Source organism: Temnothorax nylanderi, unplaced genomic scaffold, assembly GCF_030848795.1.
Source record: "Temnothorax nylanderi isolate EJ_2023f unplaced genomic scaffold, tnyl_v1.0 TNYL_tig0194_pilon, whole genome shotgun sequence".
Taxonomy (NCBI): domain Eukaryota; kingdom Metazoa; phylum Arthropoda; class Insecta; order Hymenoptera; family Formicidae; genus Temnothorax; species Temnothorax nylanderi.
The window spans coordinates 59,670-75,792 of NW_027249256.1; the positions used below are offsets into that span (position 1 = coordinate 59,670).

Sequence of the window (16,123 nt, forward strand, 5' to 3'; positions counted from 1 at the left end):
GAGTCTCCCAGACCCAGACGAAATTTCGCTTGCTCGGAATTTTCTATTTTTGACTTTTGATATTTAGTTTTAACTTCATAACTTGACAAAAACAATACAACTTTTTGATATTATAAAACCTATTCAGGCATATTTCTAAATCTCAAAACTTAAAAAAAAAATAAAAATATTAATCTGAACCAGAGTTACAGCCTATCAAAGTTACATGGGTTTCTGTGTGTGTTTTCGGGATGCACTGGAAGCTGTGTGTTCTAGAGTTAAACCATTCGGTAATTAAGTTTTGATACGCAAATGTAAATATCGCACATGTGTAAGTACCCTCGCACAGAACGCGCGAATATCGAAACCCAGACAGCACGCATGTTTAAACTTAGGATATAAGACGTCTTAAAGATGTCTTTAAGACGTCTTACTATACGATGTCTTGACGTCATCAAGGACGATCGCGCTCGTGTTTCAGGGACTCCCCGGTGGCAGCTTCATCATTGGTCACCAGACGTTTCGGGGGATGGCGCACTGGCGGAAGCCACGAGTATGTCAGATGCCCCGTGCGACAGCCTGCTTCCATGGACGAGCGGTAAAGATCCTTAGTTTTATCCAACTCTAAAGGCGCGAGAGGAATCGGTAGTCGTCGAACTTCGGCGCTCCCTCGTTCTTAATAACGATTCGAATGCAGGTGACTGAATTGCGGAATCTTTCCGTGATCATAATTGGCGAGCGTCTATAAAATGCATCGTCTCATGAATACCCAACAAACGATCGGTATATTTATAACCCAAAGTGCCTCCCAGAACCTATCGGTCATAAATCGCTGCAGATGACGTCGTCTTGTCCCACGAATATCTCCTAGTTTGTTTAAAAAATAACGACTTGGTCGTGAGTCGAATCTTGTGCAAGGCCGACAATACCGTCGTATGCACGTACACGCAATGAATCAAGTATCTGTAAGGCTCCTTTTATAGCCCGTTTCTTACATAGATAGGACAAACGTTTCTTACATAGGAAATACATAGGACAAATGATGGATACCTACGCATTTTGCAAATCGCGTAAGATAAATGACAGATATGCAGATAAATTTCAGATACAGAGTTGCAAATTTTAATCAGTTTCCACATCACTTTCGATCGATTGCAGATATTTGTTTAATTACGCATTTTTTAAAATTTGTTTGCATTTGTTGAGGACCGAAAATGTTGATGCATATATACTAATAATAAAAAAAAGATAAATTCCCGAATATTCATCGCTTTGCTTTGTATGTACATATTACTGCACAAAAAACAGAAATAATGAACCGAAACTTTCGTGAAAAACAACGGAAATTAAATATTCTCATTGTTATAAAAATATGATTACACTTACAAAAGCGTAACAAAAATTCTCATTCTTTATTATAATATCATTAGTTTAATGATAATTTCGTAATTTCGAAATTGCATGCTTCTAATAATTAATGGCTTTCTGGATGTCATATAAAATTTTAATCTTGAACAGTTTTCGAAAAAAATGCTTCAACGTTCCTTGCTTTATTATTCCATTCTGTTCCACCTAAATTAAAGGACTTAATTAGAGACCATGACGGACTAGAGAAATGCCGGAAATCGAAGGAAACCGATCTAAGCCGAAATTAGATTCTGATTCCATGTCGACTGATTCCGGAAATCCCGCAGGTGTTATCGGCGATCGTACGAGTCCGAGGCCACTCGTCCGCCACGGTACCACTATCACCGACGCACGGACGCGGACGCCGAGCGGCACACGAAGAGCTGCGAATACGCGAGGCGAGCGGCCACGGAGTCGAGCATCGAGGTCCAGCACTTCGGCCTGCCGATCCTCAGCGTGAGCGAGCCGAGCCCTCCGGACGAGAGCGAGCGCGTCGACGACTACTTGTAGGACTTGCTTGCCGAGGACTTCCTCAAGGAGCTCCTCGTGTGATCCGACCGATCGCCTGATCCTCCGATCCCGCGCGGCACGGTCTCGTCCTTAGTCTTATTGTTAGAATTGGGACCCGGACATTTTGCCCTTCTGTTGTCGAACGTGCCCGCCGTGTCGACCCGGGGCCAACGGCGCCGTTCTGCCGCGCGCTGCGACTTCCCAGGAGTATTTGCGATCGGTCCAAATAAGTCGGAGTGAGGCGGGAGAGCGCGGATTTCTCGATCGCGCGCGCTCTATCCCTGTTCGTAAGTGACACTCTCACTTATCTTGGAAGAGTCTCCAAAGGTCATGAATATATTTGCTATTTGTATTATAGGAACCGCGCAGCTACGAGGAGTAACCGACCTCGCGTTTGATCCGGACTTTGCCTTTTGTCAGCACGTTGGAAAACGACACAAGCGCGAAATGTTGCCCAGACGGCACGCATGTCCAAAATCGAGACATAAGACGTCTTATGTCCCAATTTTGGATGTGGTGCTGTCTAGGTGATTACATCTCAACATAATGACTCTGCTCATCAATATATATATATACATATATATATTTTTTTTTCCAGTACGTTAGAAGTTCTCTCTAAAAAGATCAATCAAATGTTACATACGTAGAAACCAGTCAATGTGTATGTATGTGCGTGCATTAAATCTGTGTCTTTTTGTAACGTCCCGAGAAAGAAGTGGAGCTGGATCAAACTTGACCATCCTTTGTATCGTATTACTTCTAAGACGTACGTGGCCTGGTGGATAATTTCGTTACCTCTCGATATCGTGGATTGATTCTAATTCGCGACAGGAAGAATTCAACTGGAGTTGTCACATTTGAATTCTCGGGAATTAAAATCAAATTCACTGCACATCTTTACTTACGATGGAATATATCTTATGGTTGACGATTTAAGGATAATGAATGATATTTTGAGCTTGCTGGCGTGTAGATCCGATCAATTACATTCTGGCAACGCACGAATAAATACGTAATAATAACACACATGTCTCCTTCTATTTCGCACACTCGTTCATGATCTTCTCACGCGTAACAGTGGCGTAGGAAATGACACTTTCTTATTTATCGCTTATCAAATTAGGGTGCATCAAAGTCCAAGTTTTTCCAACTTTGTAATACAATTCGAAATCAAATACATACTCGCACAGAAATTTCGATTTAGCGTTGAAGCCATGTCCAGATACGGATTATAAAAACAGACGTTTGCTCTCAAGTATCGTTTTATCACGTTTATTTTCAGCATCACATTGGTATAAACTTCGACTAGATTTCTCTCAAGAATCTATACGAAATCGGGCCATCAAATATTTCATCTTACGTAGTTACATAAAATATCATGTATCAATAGATATCAGAAGCGAGTCAGAAAACTGGCTATAAATGTCGCAATTTGGCTAGTGAATACGATACAAATGTTTTACAAAGAACCATTTTCAGAATAGTGCAGTATCGCGAGCTACATATTTTCATATTATCTTATCACGTCATCCAAATACTTGATAGATAATAATAAATCACATAAGGTAAAAGATACCTTTAACTCACAGAGAGAAAGCTATGATTAACGAAATTATTACATTATAGCATTGCTAAAATCTTTAGTATTATGGTCACTTGAATACATATATACACATCTCTGCGTATTTTTAATTTTTTTTTATCCACGAAAAGGGACCACATAATGACATAGTTTTTAACCACTTGGCGTTTAATCGGCGAACACAGATCCGTGTATTTGAAACACATTGACAAAGTCGTGTACGCGTCTATATCATATTTTACGTTTCCAAAGGATACTCCAGCGTTAATCACGCGTGTACGACTTTGCTGACAAATTCTGAATATCCTTAAAAGTCAACGCGAGGGGCAAAGCATTTTTGTTTCTAAATACATTAAGCATTTCCGCGTTATCAAAGCCTAGATGGGCCGAAACGTCTGTGATACACGCACATTTTTAGCCCGTGGACAAGCTTGACGCCTCGAAAATGTTTATCCAAGTGGTTAAGCGGCTCGTGCGGTTTGCGCGCCTTCTCTCGTTTTCACGGAGTGCTGGGGCTGATAATCTTAAGACGAACTCGAAGACACACTTGCTTGCTTTATATCCTTAGTAGTAAAGATAAACGTGCAGTCGCGTGTACTCGAAATTATGCGCCTCGACCACTTACAATATCACGTCATCGTGCAGCGAATCAAGGCACTAGGTGCCTCGGACCAGCCGCGCAAGCTCCTCGGCCGTTAAGAAGAAGAAGCGCGGCTGATCCGAAGCACCCTGGCGCACATATCAGACGCGTGTGGAAAGCGCTTACCGTTCATAGAAATCGATTTATTTTCGCATTACCCACATGTCTCTTCCAAATGACGATTTAAGACTTGCGCGTGCGAAATTTCTCGACGCACAGATGCCTGAAAGCTCGAATTGTACTCTGATCGTTCGCGAGTCGAATGTACTAGATTAATTTTTGCGGATGCGTAGGGAACTTGATAACAGCCATAGACATATATAATAGATTGAGCATTTCCATTGGAAAGCTTCTGGCAAGATCTGAAGGACAGAATTGATATGCTTGCTGAGATTGTTTCCTTGTTTCTCCACCTTTCCTTCTCCCCACCAACGACACAATTAGAAAAAGTTAGAAAAGGAAATCGTCTCAACAAGCACATCTTCTGTCCTTCAGATCTTACCAGAAGCTCTCCAATATGGCAATGTTCTATTATATACATCTATGATAACAGCACTCTTTCGATCATCGATCGAACTCCTTTAGGCCAAGCTCGTCGTATGTCGCATGAAACTTATTATACGTGTATCAATGTCTGTGACATGATGACGGGAGACAAAGGAAGAAATGAATAAGGGAAAATTAGCGATGTTAGTAGTAGAGAGTTTAACAATCTCACACACTTTACGCTAAGAAGATATATTAATCCATCTCCACGTGTAATTAAGTCGGCTATATACTGATTATATGTACATTTACAAGTTAAGCGAGAGTTTGGAAGAAATCGCTACTTCCAGGTATCTACGCGAAATTCCTTCGCTTAAGCGGTACGCGGAAAGCGCGATATCCTCTCCGAAGAGAGAGGATATCGAGGAGAAGACCTTTTTCTCCCCTCGGTTTATCGTCTATCAGGGTTCATCGCAACGTGGGAACAATATAGATTGTGTAATAATACGTGCGACAGATTCTCGCGCGAGAACCACCTCGCGTCGTTGGGTTATCCGGAACATTCTGCAATCTTATCGGGTCAATTTTAGAGAACGGAGCCGCGCGACTTCTTTCCATTATCGCAATTCGCTGCTACGCGAAGCACGTGCCTCGTCGCTACCGATCTTTCTCAACTTTGCATCCCTGGACCAAGTCGTAGAACGACTCGTCGTAGAAAAAAGGGATGACGATTATAAAATCGTGATTATAAATCAAATATTTCATCTTATCGATATCATTGATAGTTAATTTGAACGCAGCTATATATAAGCTTATGAGATTCGTTTTATTGTCAAATAGATTAAATCAAGTAGAATTAATGCTAAAAATTAATTTAACAATAATTCTAATGTTGATTTTGTCTTAAAAGATTGAAAATCAAGTTTTAAAATATCGCTAGGCGCTTACTATTTTATTCTTTTCAAAGAAAATATATCGTTTTAATATCGTGATAACACTTAAATATAACACTTTTCTTATTACTGTTTTAATCACATTTTGCGAAGAAAGCTTCTTAGACATCATAGCATTATTTGTAATTACAGGGTAAATAAAGATAGCGAGCAAAGAGAGTTGTCAGACTTGTACATATCTTGATCAAATCATTAATCCAAAAAAGCTGTTTTTACCTTTTCAATACTTTAAATTCTCGATATCATCACGTGGGTAATTTACAAACTGTGAAGTTCAGGGACCAATTGAAACAGATCAGACACACTGAGTTTCGCTCGCAAACAACGATTTTTATAGGATACAATTGCACTGCATTACGCAAATCGCAGAACATATTTGCTATTCCCTCACTTAATGGTTGACTGGAACATATCAATATCGATTAAATTTTCCTTTTAGCTTTAAATGGCGAAGTTGAATATGATGAAAGTAGGACTAGTAGAATATATGTCGTATATTCGTATATGTTCAGTTAGTCCTTTAAACATATATACATCTTATATGATTATCTTATTCATCCACGTTATCAATATTAAGTCAGAGTTCTTTATCTGCAATTTAATAAAATGCAAGTATCCAAAACGATAAGAATACTAATATAAGCTTTAACACAGTTGAATCACAAATACTAATACAAAAATTTATTTCTAATGTTTTTAATATGGAAAACATGAAGCACGAAGAGAAGTAAATTTGAAATCTCAGGATAAAAGCTTTTCGGTTAAACGATAATATTTTATACTTTTCTACAGATAACTTTCGTGCTATTTTAAATACTACGAACACCGATATGAAATCTGGCTTATTGTTAATAAATATTAGTCATCGCCTTATTATACGACCATTTCAGACCTAAACGCTTAGTGTTAGTGTTTGATTAATTATCTATTTATCTATTCTTCAAATTACAATTGTTGAGAATTGTACGAAAGGGATACATCGAAATATTATAACGAGATATCCCACTCATCAATTTCGCCATATCGAACACGTCAAACTATCAAAGTAGCTTTTATTACATCTACTGATATTAAATATCAGGTATTATATATTAATATATTACTATAGATCTCCAAAATAATTGCAGCATGCTCCGAATCGATAATCCCAGGTTGCTCTTCTCAGGATTTTCGCGCGAACGTATATCGCATGTATTAACCGGGCTACAATGTATGGACGAACAAGCGACGTGCGTATTCATACATTATGGTAACTGCGTGAGAAAAATCGATAAAAATCGATAAAAAATTTTAACACTCCCGCGATCGCCGCGATTGTCGTGTATCACCGTTATCTCGCCCATTGATTCATCACGGGCTGCGCAGTTGTGACCAAACGCGGCTCGTACGTTCCTTTCTCTCATAACACACTCATGTAAATATCCACGACCAATAAAATATTAATTATAAAACACACGCTAATTAAACACATTCATGGATGACGCTTTTTATCCTCGTCGTCTAACACGTCTCAGAATTAAAAATCTACACGACACATGTAACTTCAAATTGAATGTTTATTTTTATCCCCACTCGATCTCGTTCGCACATTGGATGATGCAGCGCGAGTAATATATAAATTTAAATATATCACCCAAATTACAACTTTCACGCAAGATGAACACGGGATAGTGTGTATGGGAAAATTAATTTCACATTCGTCGCTCGTGTACGAATAAGAGTATTATCAGTTTCGCTCGAAAGATTAGAGGAACGGATGTTGTTAGCAGAAACTCTTGAACTTTTAAAAATAACAAACTCTTTTAAGGATAAAAAATGATGATATTAACTTCCATGTCAAAAATATGAGCTACTGCAAGAACTGTCTACGACTCAGGTAGCAAGCTGGCGTTATTTCTCGCCATTTTGACGTCAGCTTGCTATCTGGGAAATGACAAGGGTAGGATCTGTATCGCGTAATCTTTCGGTAGAAATTTTGTGTCGAGAAGGTAATGTGGAATGTTTCGAGGGGGTGGTGCGTAGAGAGTGTCGAATAATAGTATGGAGACTTGGAACCAACGGTTGACGATAGCCTACGACTTATATATTTAAGGGATTAGGCCACACACACACACACACACACACACACACACACACACACACACACACACACCTTAAATCTTCAAAAATCGCGTCATTGTTAGGAATTTTTTTTTAGAAACAATAAAGTAACTGCAAAATCCAATGTATACACTTTATTATACATATTTCAAAGTATATAAAAATTTTTTTAAAGTTAATATTTTTTCCAAAATGGCGGCTCTGAAGCAGCATTTGTTTGATTTGACCCACTTCGCGGCGAGCAGTAGAAGTGGTCACCATTTGATCGTAGGACAAAACAAAAAAAATTTTCATTATTTACATGAAATTTGCTATGAAAGTACATATGGATTTTTCAAAATATAGATTTTTGAAGAAATGGTGAGCATTTAAACAAAAAATTTCATTTTTAGGTAAAAAATTCTCTATAACTCAAAAAATTGTTAATGAATCGTAAAATCTGTATGTACTTCTTTAGATAATTTAGTTTTAAAGATGCTGTTAAAATTTCAAGTAAATCCGGTCAAAAATTGTTCGAGTTCTACTGCTCGCCAATTTAAAAAATGCATTTTGAGAAAAATGCATTTAAAGTTTTATGTAGGGCAGACCGGGGCGGGGTCGTCACTACAATTATCTCGAAATCTGTATGTTGTGTGAACTCACCATTAATATTGTAAACACTACTTATGGTGCCCATGTGACCAACGGAGTTTAGTGAGATTATATGCCATGTTGTGATTTTCATTAAGACAAAGATGTTTTCGGAGGTCGAAAGTATAATTTTTTGCGCGTCGAAAATTTTAAATATTTTAAATATTATTTTCTCTCCAAATCTAGAGATAAGTGATTCTGAAGAGTAATGCATGCTGAACACGAATCCAGTGAAATTTTTTTATTTTCGTTGATTTCTAATATTTCATGAGCGATCAAACTTAAAATCTGTGTCCGGGGCGAAGTCGTCACCAAGCCATATCATGGAGGCTTCGGGCGAAAATCAAAGTCAAAGAAGCAGCAGTGGTCGGATTCCGGCGAGGACTTGGATAATATGTGCTGCGTGTGCTCAGAGATGACAGAATAGAACTGACGAGAAACAGTACGTTTCGTGCGAGCGTAGGGCACATAATTGTGTGCGCTTTTCTTGTAATTATTTTCCGCCATCGTGTTTTTAATTAATGTTTCCATTTTTCTATTAAAAAATAATTAATAAAATGTGTCCTATCATTTTTCATGATGGAATTATGAATTTTCATTTAAAATTCAGTCCGAGAATGGAGTGACGACTCCGCCCCGGCAATTTTGACATTTCAATTTTTGCACCTTTGTCGTTTTCACTCTATATCAGTTGAACAAAGCGACGTAGACCAAAAATGTCCTTGTAAATTTTGTAGCCAAGGGTTCACTCTTTACAACGGTAACCCACATTTTACTAAAATTATTTGTTTTGTTGTTAAAAATCGGCACCGAAAAAAATAGTGACGACTTCGCCCCGGTCTCCCCTAACGATATTTTTTAAATAAAAAAATTTTTTTCGCATTAGGACCAATTGCTCATTAGTTTTGACATTAGTTTTGACATCTTAAAGAATGTTTTAAGTAAAAATAAATAAATTTGATTTTTTGAAAGTTTCAAGGTGGCCTAATCCATTAAATATATATATATATATATATATATATATATATATATATATATATATATATACGCATAAGTAATTACGTGTATACCTACAAATACTTCGCATACTGCACGCTAATCGACGAAGGCATGACGTCGCAATGGTTTCAATTTCAGCAGAATATTTTTAAAAAAGATATCTAACGAAGAAGCCCATGCTGAGATTCATTTATACCTCAAATTATTTGATTAAATTAACATTTTTTCCTTCTCTTTCTTTAATTATGAGATAAGCTTATAATATTTGCTTTTAATATGAGAAATATCTTAATCTTTACATTTACATGCATTTTGTAAAAACAAGCATAAAACCATATAAAATTCTAAGTTACATCGGATGCACGAAATTTTTTACGACGGGGCATTATGATTACATCTTAAGTCACGACTAAGAAGCTCGTAAAGTTTCATGAGATTATGCAGAATGGTTTCTTTCGAAAGATTAACTGAGTTACCGCTCCCAAGAAAGATGACCCGATTAGGAATTATCTGAAAATAAATTGCCGAATTCTGAATATTTATGCAATAAAAGCAATAACTATAGCACTTATAAATACAGATTATGAACGTAATAACTTGCAGTTCTGAGCGCTTCAAACAGAAATTAAAAATATACTGAATAAAGGAATTAAAAAATGAATTATATAAAGTATTTGCATACTATACCTTTAATTGAAATCATGTTTAGAATAATGTTGCAAAATATTTTAAAGTAATTTTGAAAAAATTTGTTATGTTTGACAATGATATCTAATAAAATAATGTGCAAAACCGAGTAAAATTGCGATATTTAATCGCAGTCTTTTTTCAATATTATCTAATAAACCTTGTTTTCTTATTTAAACATCGTTCATATTGCACAATTCATCCTCAGTCCTATTACTCGTGTCCGAGCGTGGTGACTTCTCTTCATATACATGTGTTGCGCACGTGGATTATACACATCCCAGGTAGCAAACACAAGTCATTTTGACGTCAAATTTTGGTCCTTTACTGACCATTCCTGACGTCACTAACTGGCGGCATAATGACGTTAAAATGACGGTCTAATGTCACAGACAATTGACGTCATTTTCTGACGTCTTATTGACGGCAAAAATAGGTCCATTGTACGACATACCGGTTTCTAGAAATGTTTTTTATGAAATTAAAATGTTAAAATGTCTACTTGATAAACGTTTATAAAAAAATGTTCTTTTTCTTTATCTAAGAAAAAAAAAACTTTTTTAACTGTTTCGTTACATGCCATGTGCGTATAGCCGCTCTCAAGGCGGTCACCCATCCTAGTACAGTACCGCGTCCGAGTCGCTTGACTTCGATGATCCAGTGGACAGTGACGATCTTCTCACCCTGATGCTTCCTTATTAACTGTACTTGTCTATAACAGGTACATCTTTAAAGTGTTCAAAAATCTTGTAATGATACTCTTCTTGATAGCTATAACACTGTGTGAAATAGTTATCATAAAACTATAATCACACGCAACTACATCCACTTATACCATAAATTCGCCACTTCAATCATAAAGTTGCTAAACAAACATATTGCAGTTAATTTTGTGGTTTTTATTTTATTATTACTTTATTAAACAATATTAAGAAGTAAAAATAGTTATATTACAAAAAGATCTTATTTGGACGACTTTAAGACGTCTTTAAAATGACGTCTTTAGATGGTCTAAGAAATGACGTCTTATAAACGTCCATTATTAGTCGCCGATGTCATAGACTAACCTAACCAAAAATGACTAAAAATAGACGTCATAATGATGTTATGGAATAACGTCAGTATAATGTCATTTTTAAAGACATAGTCGCTTTTTGGTCATTTGACGTCATTTGTACAAACATGACTAGTATTTGACGTCAAAATGACTTGTGTTTGCTACCTGGATTATACACATTGTATATGGGACCTACAGTTTTAACGCCGATTCCGAACGGCTATATTTTTTTAGAGAAGTTCTCTTGGCAAGACATACTCTCGATGGTTTGCCATTGCCTTCCGAGAAGAAAACGAGCGAATATAATTTTTCTAGCTCTACCGGGAATCGAACCCGGGACCTTTGGCTCAATAGACCAGTGCGCTGTCTACTAGGCCACGCTCGTCCTTATACAATTAAAAGATATAAATTCATTAAATATGAATTAGAGTCTGGCATGACACATATCAAATCTTTGAAGAATCCTTTATATAACGAAGTATGAACTGTTATTTTAGATATTCAGTTGTATAAGAGCTCTGATAACATATCGCCGGTAACAAACTCATTTCAAGAAAATGGATTGAAGCATGGGCTTCGTATACACGTATACATACACACATACACGCTTGCGCGTGCGAAGGAACCGCAGGATTCAATTACCTCCAAACATTGAATTATAGCTTTAAACAAAGAGACCAAATAATTAACGAAGAAGTCCATATTCTCTTATGGAAAGGGCAGTTCTTAGAGAAACCCGAATTAAGCAATTTTGCAAAAGAAAGATCTATATCCGTCTATTGTTACTGTATGCTCTGTATGTATGTATATATATACATATATATATTTAAAAAAAGATATATATATTTATATACATATATATGTACGTATATTTGTATGTAGATTAGAATTCTGATCATATTGATCTTTTGAAAGATCAATGGTGTATCGTGCACTCGATCGATCGAGGGTGCAGATGAGAGCGGAAAGCTCTGTCTGTTTACCTGGATGTAAATCTCAGCTATCTAGTCCCTTAATCGAAGGTCCCGTGAGCGTGAATAACGATGAAGGATGCTCGGTCATTGTAGGTAATTTAGCCACAATTACGTCGCCGTTATCAAACAAATACTAGCATGTAATTATCCTTCTAGTGACGTAGCGGCTATCCTCAGATCAGAAATGTAAAAATGTTCGAAATACTAATGTTCTATAATAGGATAGTAGGGAGAATAGATCTCGCGACCGATCGAGAAGTTATACGTTCCTCGTGGAAAAATAAATGTTATTTTTAACAGATTGACGAAGCTATTTTCCTAATAAAGTCACGCGTCACATAAATCATCCCGCCTCTCGGATCTGCGGATCCTCGTGTACCCTCCATCATCGACGCACCTAAATGCCTAAGGACTTTATCAAATTAGTGGAGCGTGACCAACGACGTGATCATTACGATCATCCATGTAACATGAACGATGCTCCCGAAAGCTTTTTTTTCTTGACGTACGAAACGACGACGCAGGCGGAAAGCGCACGCGTAATAACATTCGCATTTCTCCGATTCGATGTACATTTGCATGTAAATATCTCTATGTACTTTTCGGGGTCAGGAAAAAAAGAGGAAAAGAGAAAGAAAAAGAAGGAGAATCCTCGCCGTCACACTTACGACGAGGGTGAAAAAAAGAGGGCATCTCAGTGTATTTACTCCGCGGACACATTGAAGATATAGCGTTAAAAGTCTGTCAATTCATGACACAATATAAATTCTAAACCTGTGATTTTATCAAACTTAACTTTAGGGGTTTTAGCTTTAAAGCTCTTGGTAGAATGGCAGACATATATATATATATATATATATATATATATATATATACATACATACATACATACATACATATGCGATCTGTACTCTATACACGAACCGTACTCTCGATTTACGAACATATCGTATTGCACGTTCTGTTGTAATCAACAACAAGAGAAACATCATTAAGGGGTAACGCCACTCTAGAGTCCCAAAAAGAAGCCAATTTTTGATAATTTTTTTCAGAAATACAATAATCATAAATGAAAATCGGTTTAATTCTATTTATTATCTATATATTAAAGTATAAAAAAAATTTTAATAATTTTTTATTGACAAAATGGCGGCGCCAGAGCCATTGATCCAAAGTGCCTTTTTGCGGAAGTCGTCCAACGGACGGAATCGAAACTCCTATAATTTCTGAGCTGGAACAAAAATTCAAAGATTTTTGAAAAATATATAAGATTTTCTATAGAAATACGTATGGGAATTGCAAAATATCATTTTTTGTAAGAATGGTGCATGTTGGAAAAAAATGTTTCATTTTTCGCTAAAAAAATTTCGCACAAAATTGTTTATAAAAAAAGTTTTGTTCAACTTATCGCAAAATCCATACGTACTTCTATAGAAAATCTTATATATTTTTCAAAAATCTTTGAATTTTTGTTCCAGCTTAGAAATTATAGAAGCTTTGATTCCGCCCGTTGGACGACTTGGCACTTTGGATCAATGGCTCTGGCGCCGCCATTTTGTCAATAAAAAATTAATAAAAATTTTTTTTTATACTTTAATATATAGATAATAAATAGAATTAAACCGATTTTCATTTATGATTATTGTATTTCTGAAAAAAATTATCAAAAATTGGCTTTTTTTGGGACTCTAGAGTGGCGTTACCCCTTAACTCGATCCATCGTTAATCTTTAATCAGTATAATGAAGTCATGCATTTGATATGGCAAGGGTAAAGGGATAATTAACCCTTGCATTTCACACTGAGAAAGAAAATTGGTTGTATAGACTAAAATTGTATAGTTGTTGATTCAATGGTTGATTCAACAATTATTAAGTCTCATTAAAAAAGGTATAGTGCATTCATGTCATCCATCAAAATTTTTAAATCAAGAATTAGTTAATTCAACTGTAATGTTTAGTTGAACGTATCGGACTAAATATTTTAGTTGAATTTTACGTTTTTCAACAAAATTTTTTTCTCAGTGCACAAAACTAGGCTCCTGCTAAATCCATCAAATTCAGATTTTACGTAAGAGAGCATGGCTAATAGAGAATAAAATGTGTTTTCGTCTTCAAAACGTTTTCTTTTTAACTCCATAATATTTGGAATAAATAGAGAAAGGGTGTATAAACTTAATTATCGATCTTACGTATATTTAACAGATTAGATTTTTTTACGATCCTGATATGAGGGATATAAGTATTCAAAAACTTTGGAAAATGTAATTATGTAATTTTAAATTAGAAGAGATAGAGACGAAATGAATAAGAAAACCTCGTGACGAGAGACCAGCTAATAATCAGCTTAATTAAGCAACATTTTCGGTAATGGCATACCTAATATGTCTGCAGTAATCTGTTGCTATTGTAACTAGATGTGAGCCGCTTCTAGAATTACTCGCTTAAATACCCATTGTGCTGGTTAAGGATTAAAATATATTTTTTCAAGCGATTAACTGTTGTAATTAAAAGTGTGAGTGTGTATGTGCAATTTCGCAGTTGCGCTTTGATCACATGAGAGGATGAAGGATATGATATGATAACGGAGAGTGGGAACCTTTTATTTACATTAAGAACTTTATAATCCTTCTTGTAGATAGTCCAAAGGCGACCAAAGGACTAATCTTTCTATCGACTATCACAAATCCTGTACCAACTTAATTTACGATAATTAAAATACAAAAATTAAAAAAAGAATAACTTTACAAGCGTGAAAGTTTCACTGCGGCGTGCTCCAATCCCTACGTTGTTTTACCTTTATATATTATACTGTTCAGATATTGCGCTCGAATTCTTTTCGTGTTTTGCAAACGCCCGATCGTTTTATTCAGATGGCGCGACGCGCGAGTCGCCACTAGAGTTCCTCTAGTAAGAGTTAGGACACCGTCCGCCAATAAGAGGGAATTATGCGAACGATCGAGAGAGACAGCCTTTCCACTCGTACTTTTCATGGGTCTTTGTCTCACTCCCACTTATAGCTTTGTCTCACTCCCACTAACGTCTTCCCCGTTAATGGCGGAACCAATCAGGAGTCAGACCGTGGTGTCCTAACTCTTACTAGAGGAACTCTAGTCGCCACTCTCAAAGCGCCCCCGCCTCCTTCCTCTCTCTCGTTAGGTGTCATGGCCGCACTTGCTTGCGTTTCTTCGACCGTGTAGAGTCCGTTACCTCTTTCTTGACGGATTGATCTCAGCGGCGCGTGTTCTGAAGACCAACCGAGCGAGATTCGGATCACCAGGGAGAGCTCACCGCCAGGAAAAAGAGAGCTGCGGCAGCTAGAATCCGAGAGAGAGGATCGAGGCGAGGAGTCCGGTCCAGTGAGCGGGGCCCTTAAGAGATTCTCATTTGAGACGCCATATTTGAAGACAGACATTATTCAAAAAAGTACAAGGGCCTCTGCTAGGTTTCATTCTTATCTTAAGATCTGAGACTTACTTTCATTCTTGTGGCTCTGGCTTGAGATTCTAGCCCAAAAATCGATCTTATAGACATTAATGCAGAGGCCCCCCTCTCTTTTCATTTTTCGTTCTCACTTCTTTTTCTTTTATAATCAGTATTACGTTGCAATCAACTTCAGAATCACATTTTCAATCAGTAATCCAGACACCTTAATTCCGTCCTGTAAGATCTGGTTTTTATTTCAGTCTATTTATTTTCTACTCTATCTTCAGGACAGATTACTGATTCGTTTTGCTTTCATTTCAACTAATGTAAAAACTCTTTAGTTACTCTCAATTTCTTTCATGTCAACATATTTTCTTTTTTTGTAAAGATAACTACATATATTAAAGACAAAATTGACTTCAAAAGAACTCGCTTTCTGTCGCTCACCTACCCAAGAATTCTAGACAAACCTACTGTGTTTACCATTACTTTTTTAAACATATATATGGGGCATTCTACGTCAGAAGAAGACCCCCTCTGTCCAAAAATGGTTTTAACCGAAAAAGCTCTACTTTGGCTTAAAATGTAAGTTATTATGTCTACTTGTAAGTGCAAAGTGGCACCTTTTGAAATTGCAAATGGCGGATCCAATATGGCGGACGATTTAAAAAAAATCAAAAAAGTAACCGAATACG

At 36.6% G+C, this 16,123-nt stretch overlaps 1 protein-coding gene across 1 annotated transcript in view; it reads left to right on the top strand.

Moving 5' to 3' along the window:
* Positions 1-7,012, top strand: part of LOC139778761 (uncharacterized) — a 61,428-nt gene extending 54,416 nt beyond the window's left edge. Inside the window, exons 7-8 of the mRNA XM_071716847.1 lie at positions 461-577; positions 1,674-7,012. Coding sequence (XP_071572948.1) covers positions 461-577; positions 1,674-1,896 — 340 coding nt within the window. The 3' untranslated portion in view covers positions 1,897-7,012. The remainder of the gene's footprint in view (positions 1-460; positions 578-1,673) is intronic.
* The last annotated feature ends 9,111 nt before the right edge of the window (positions 7,013-16,123 follow it).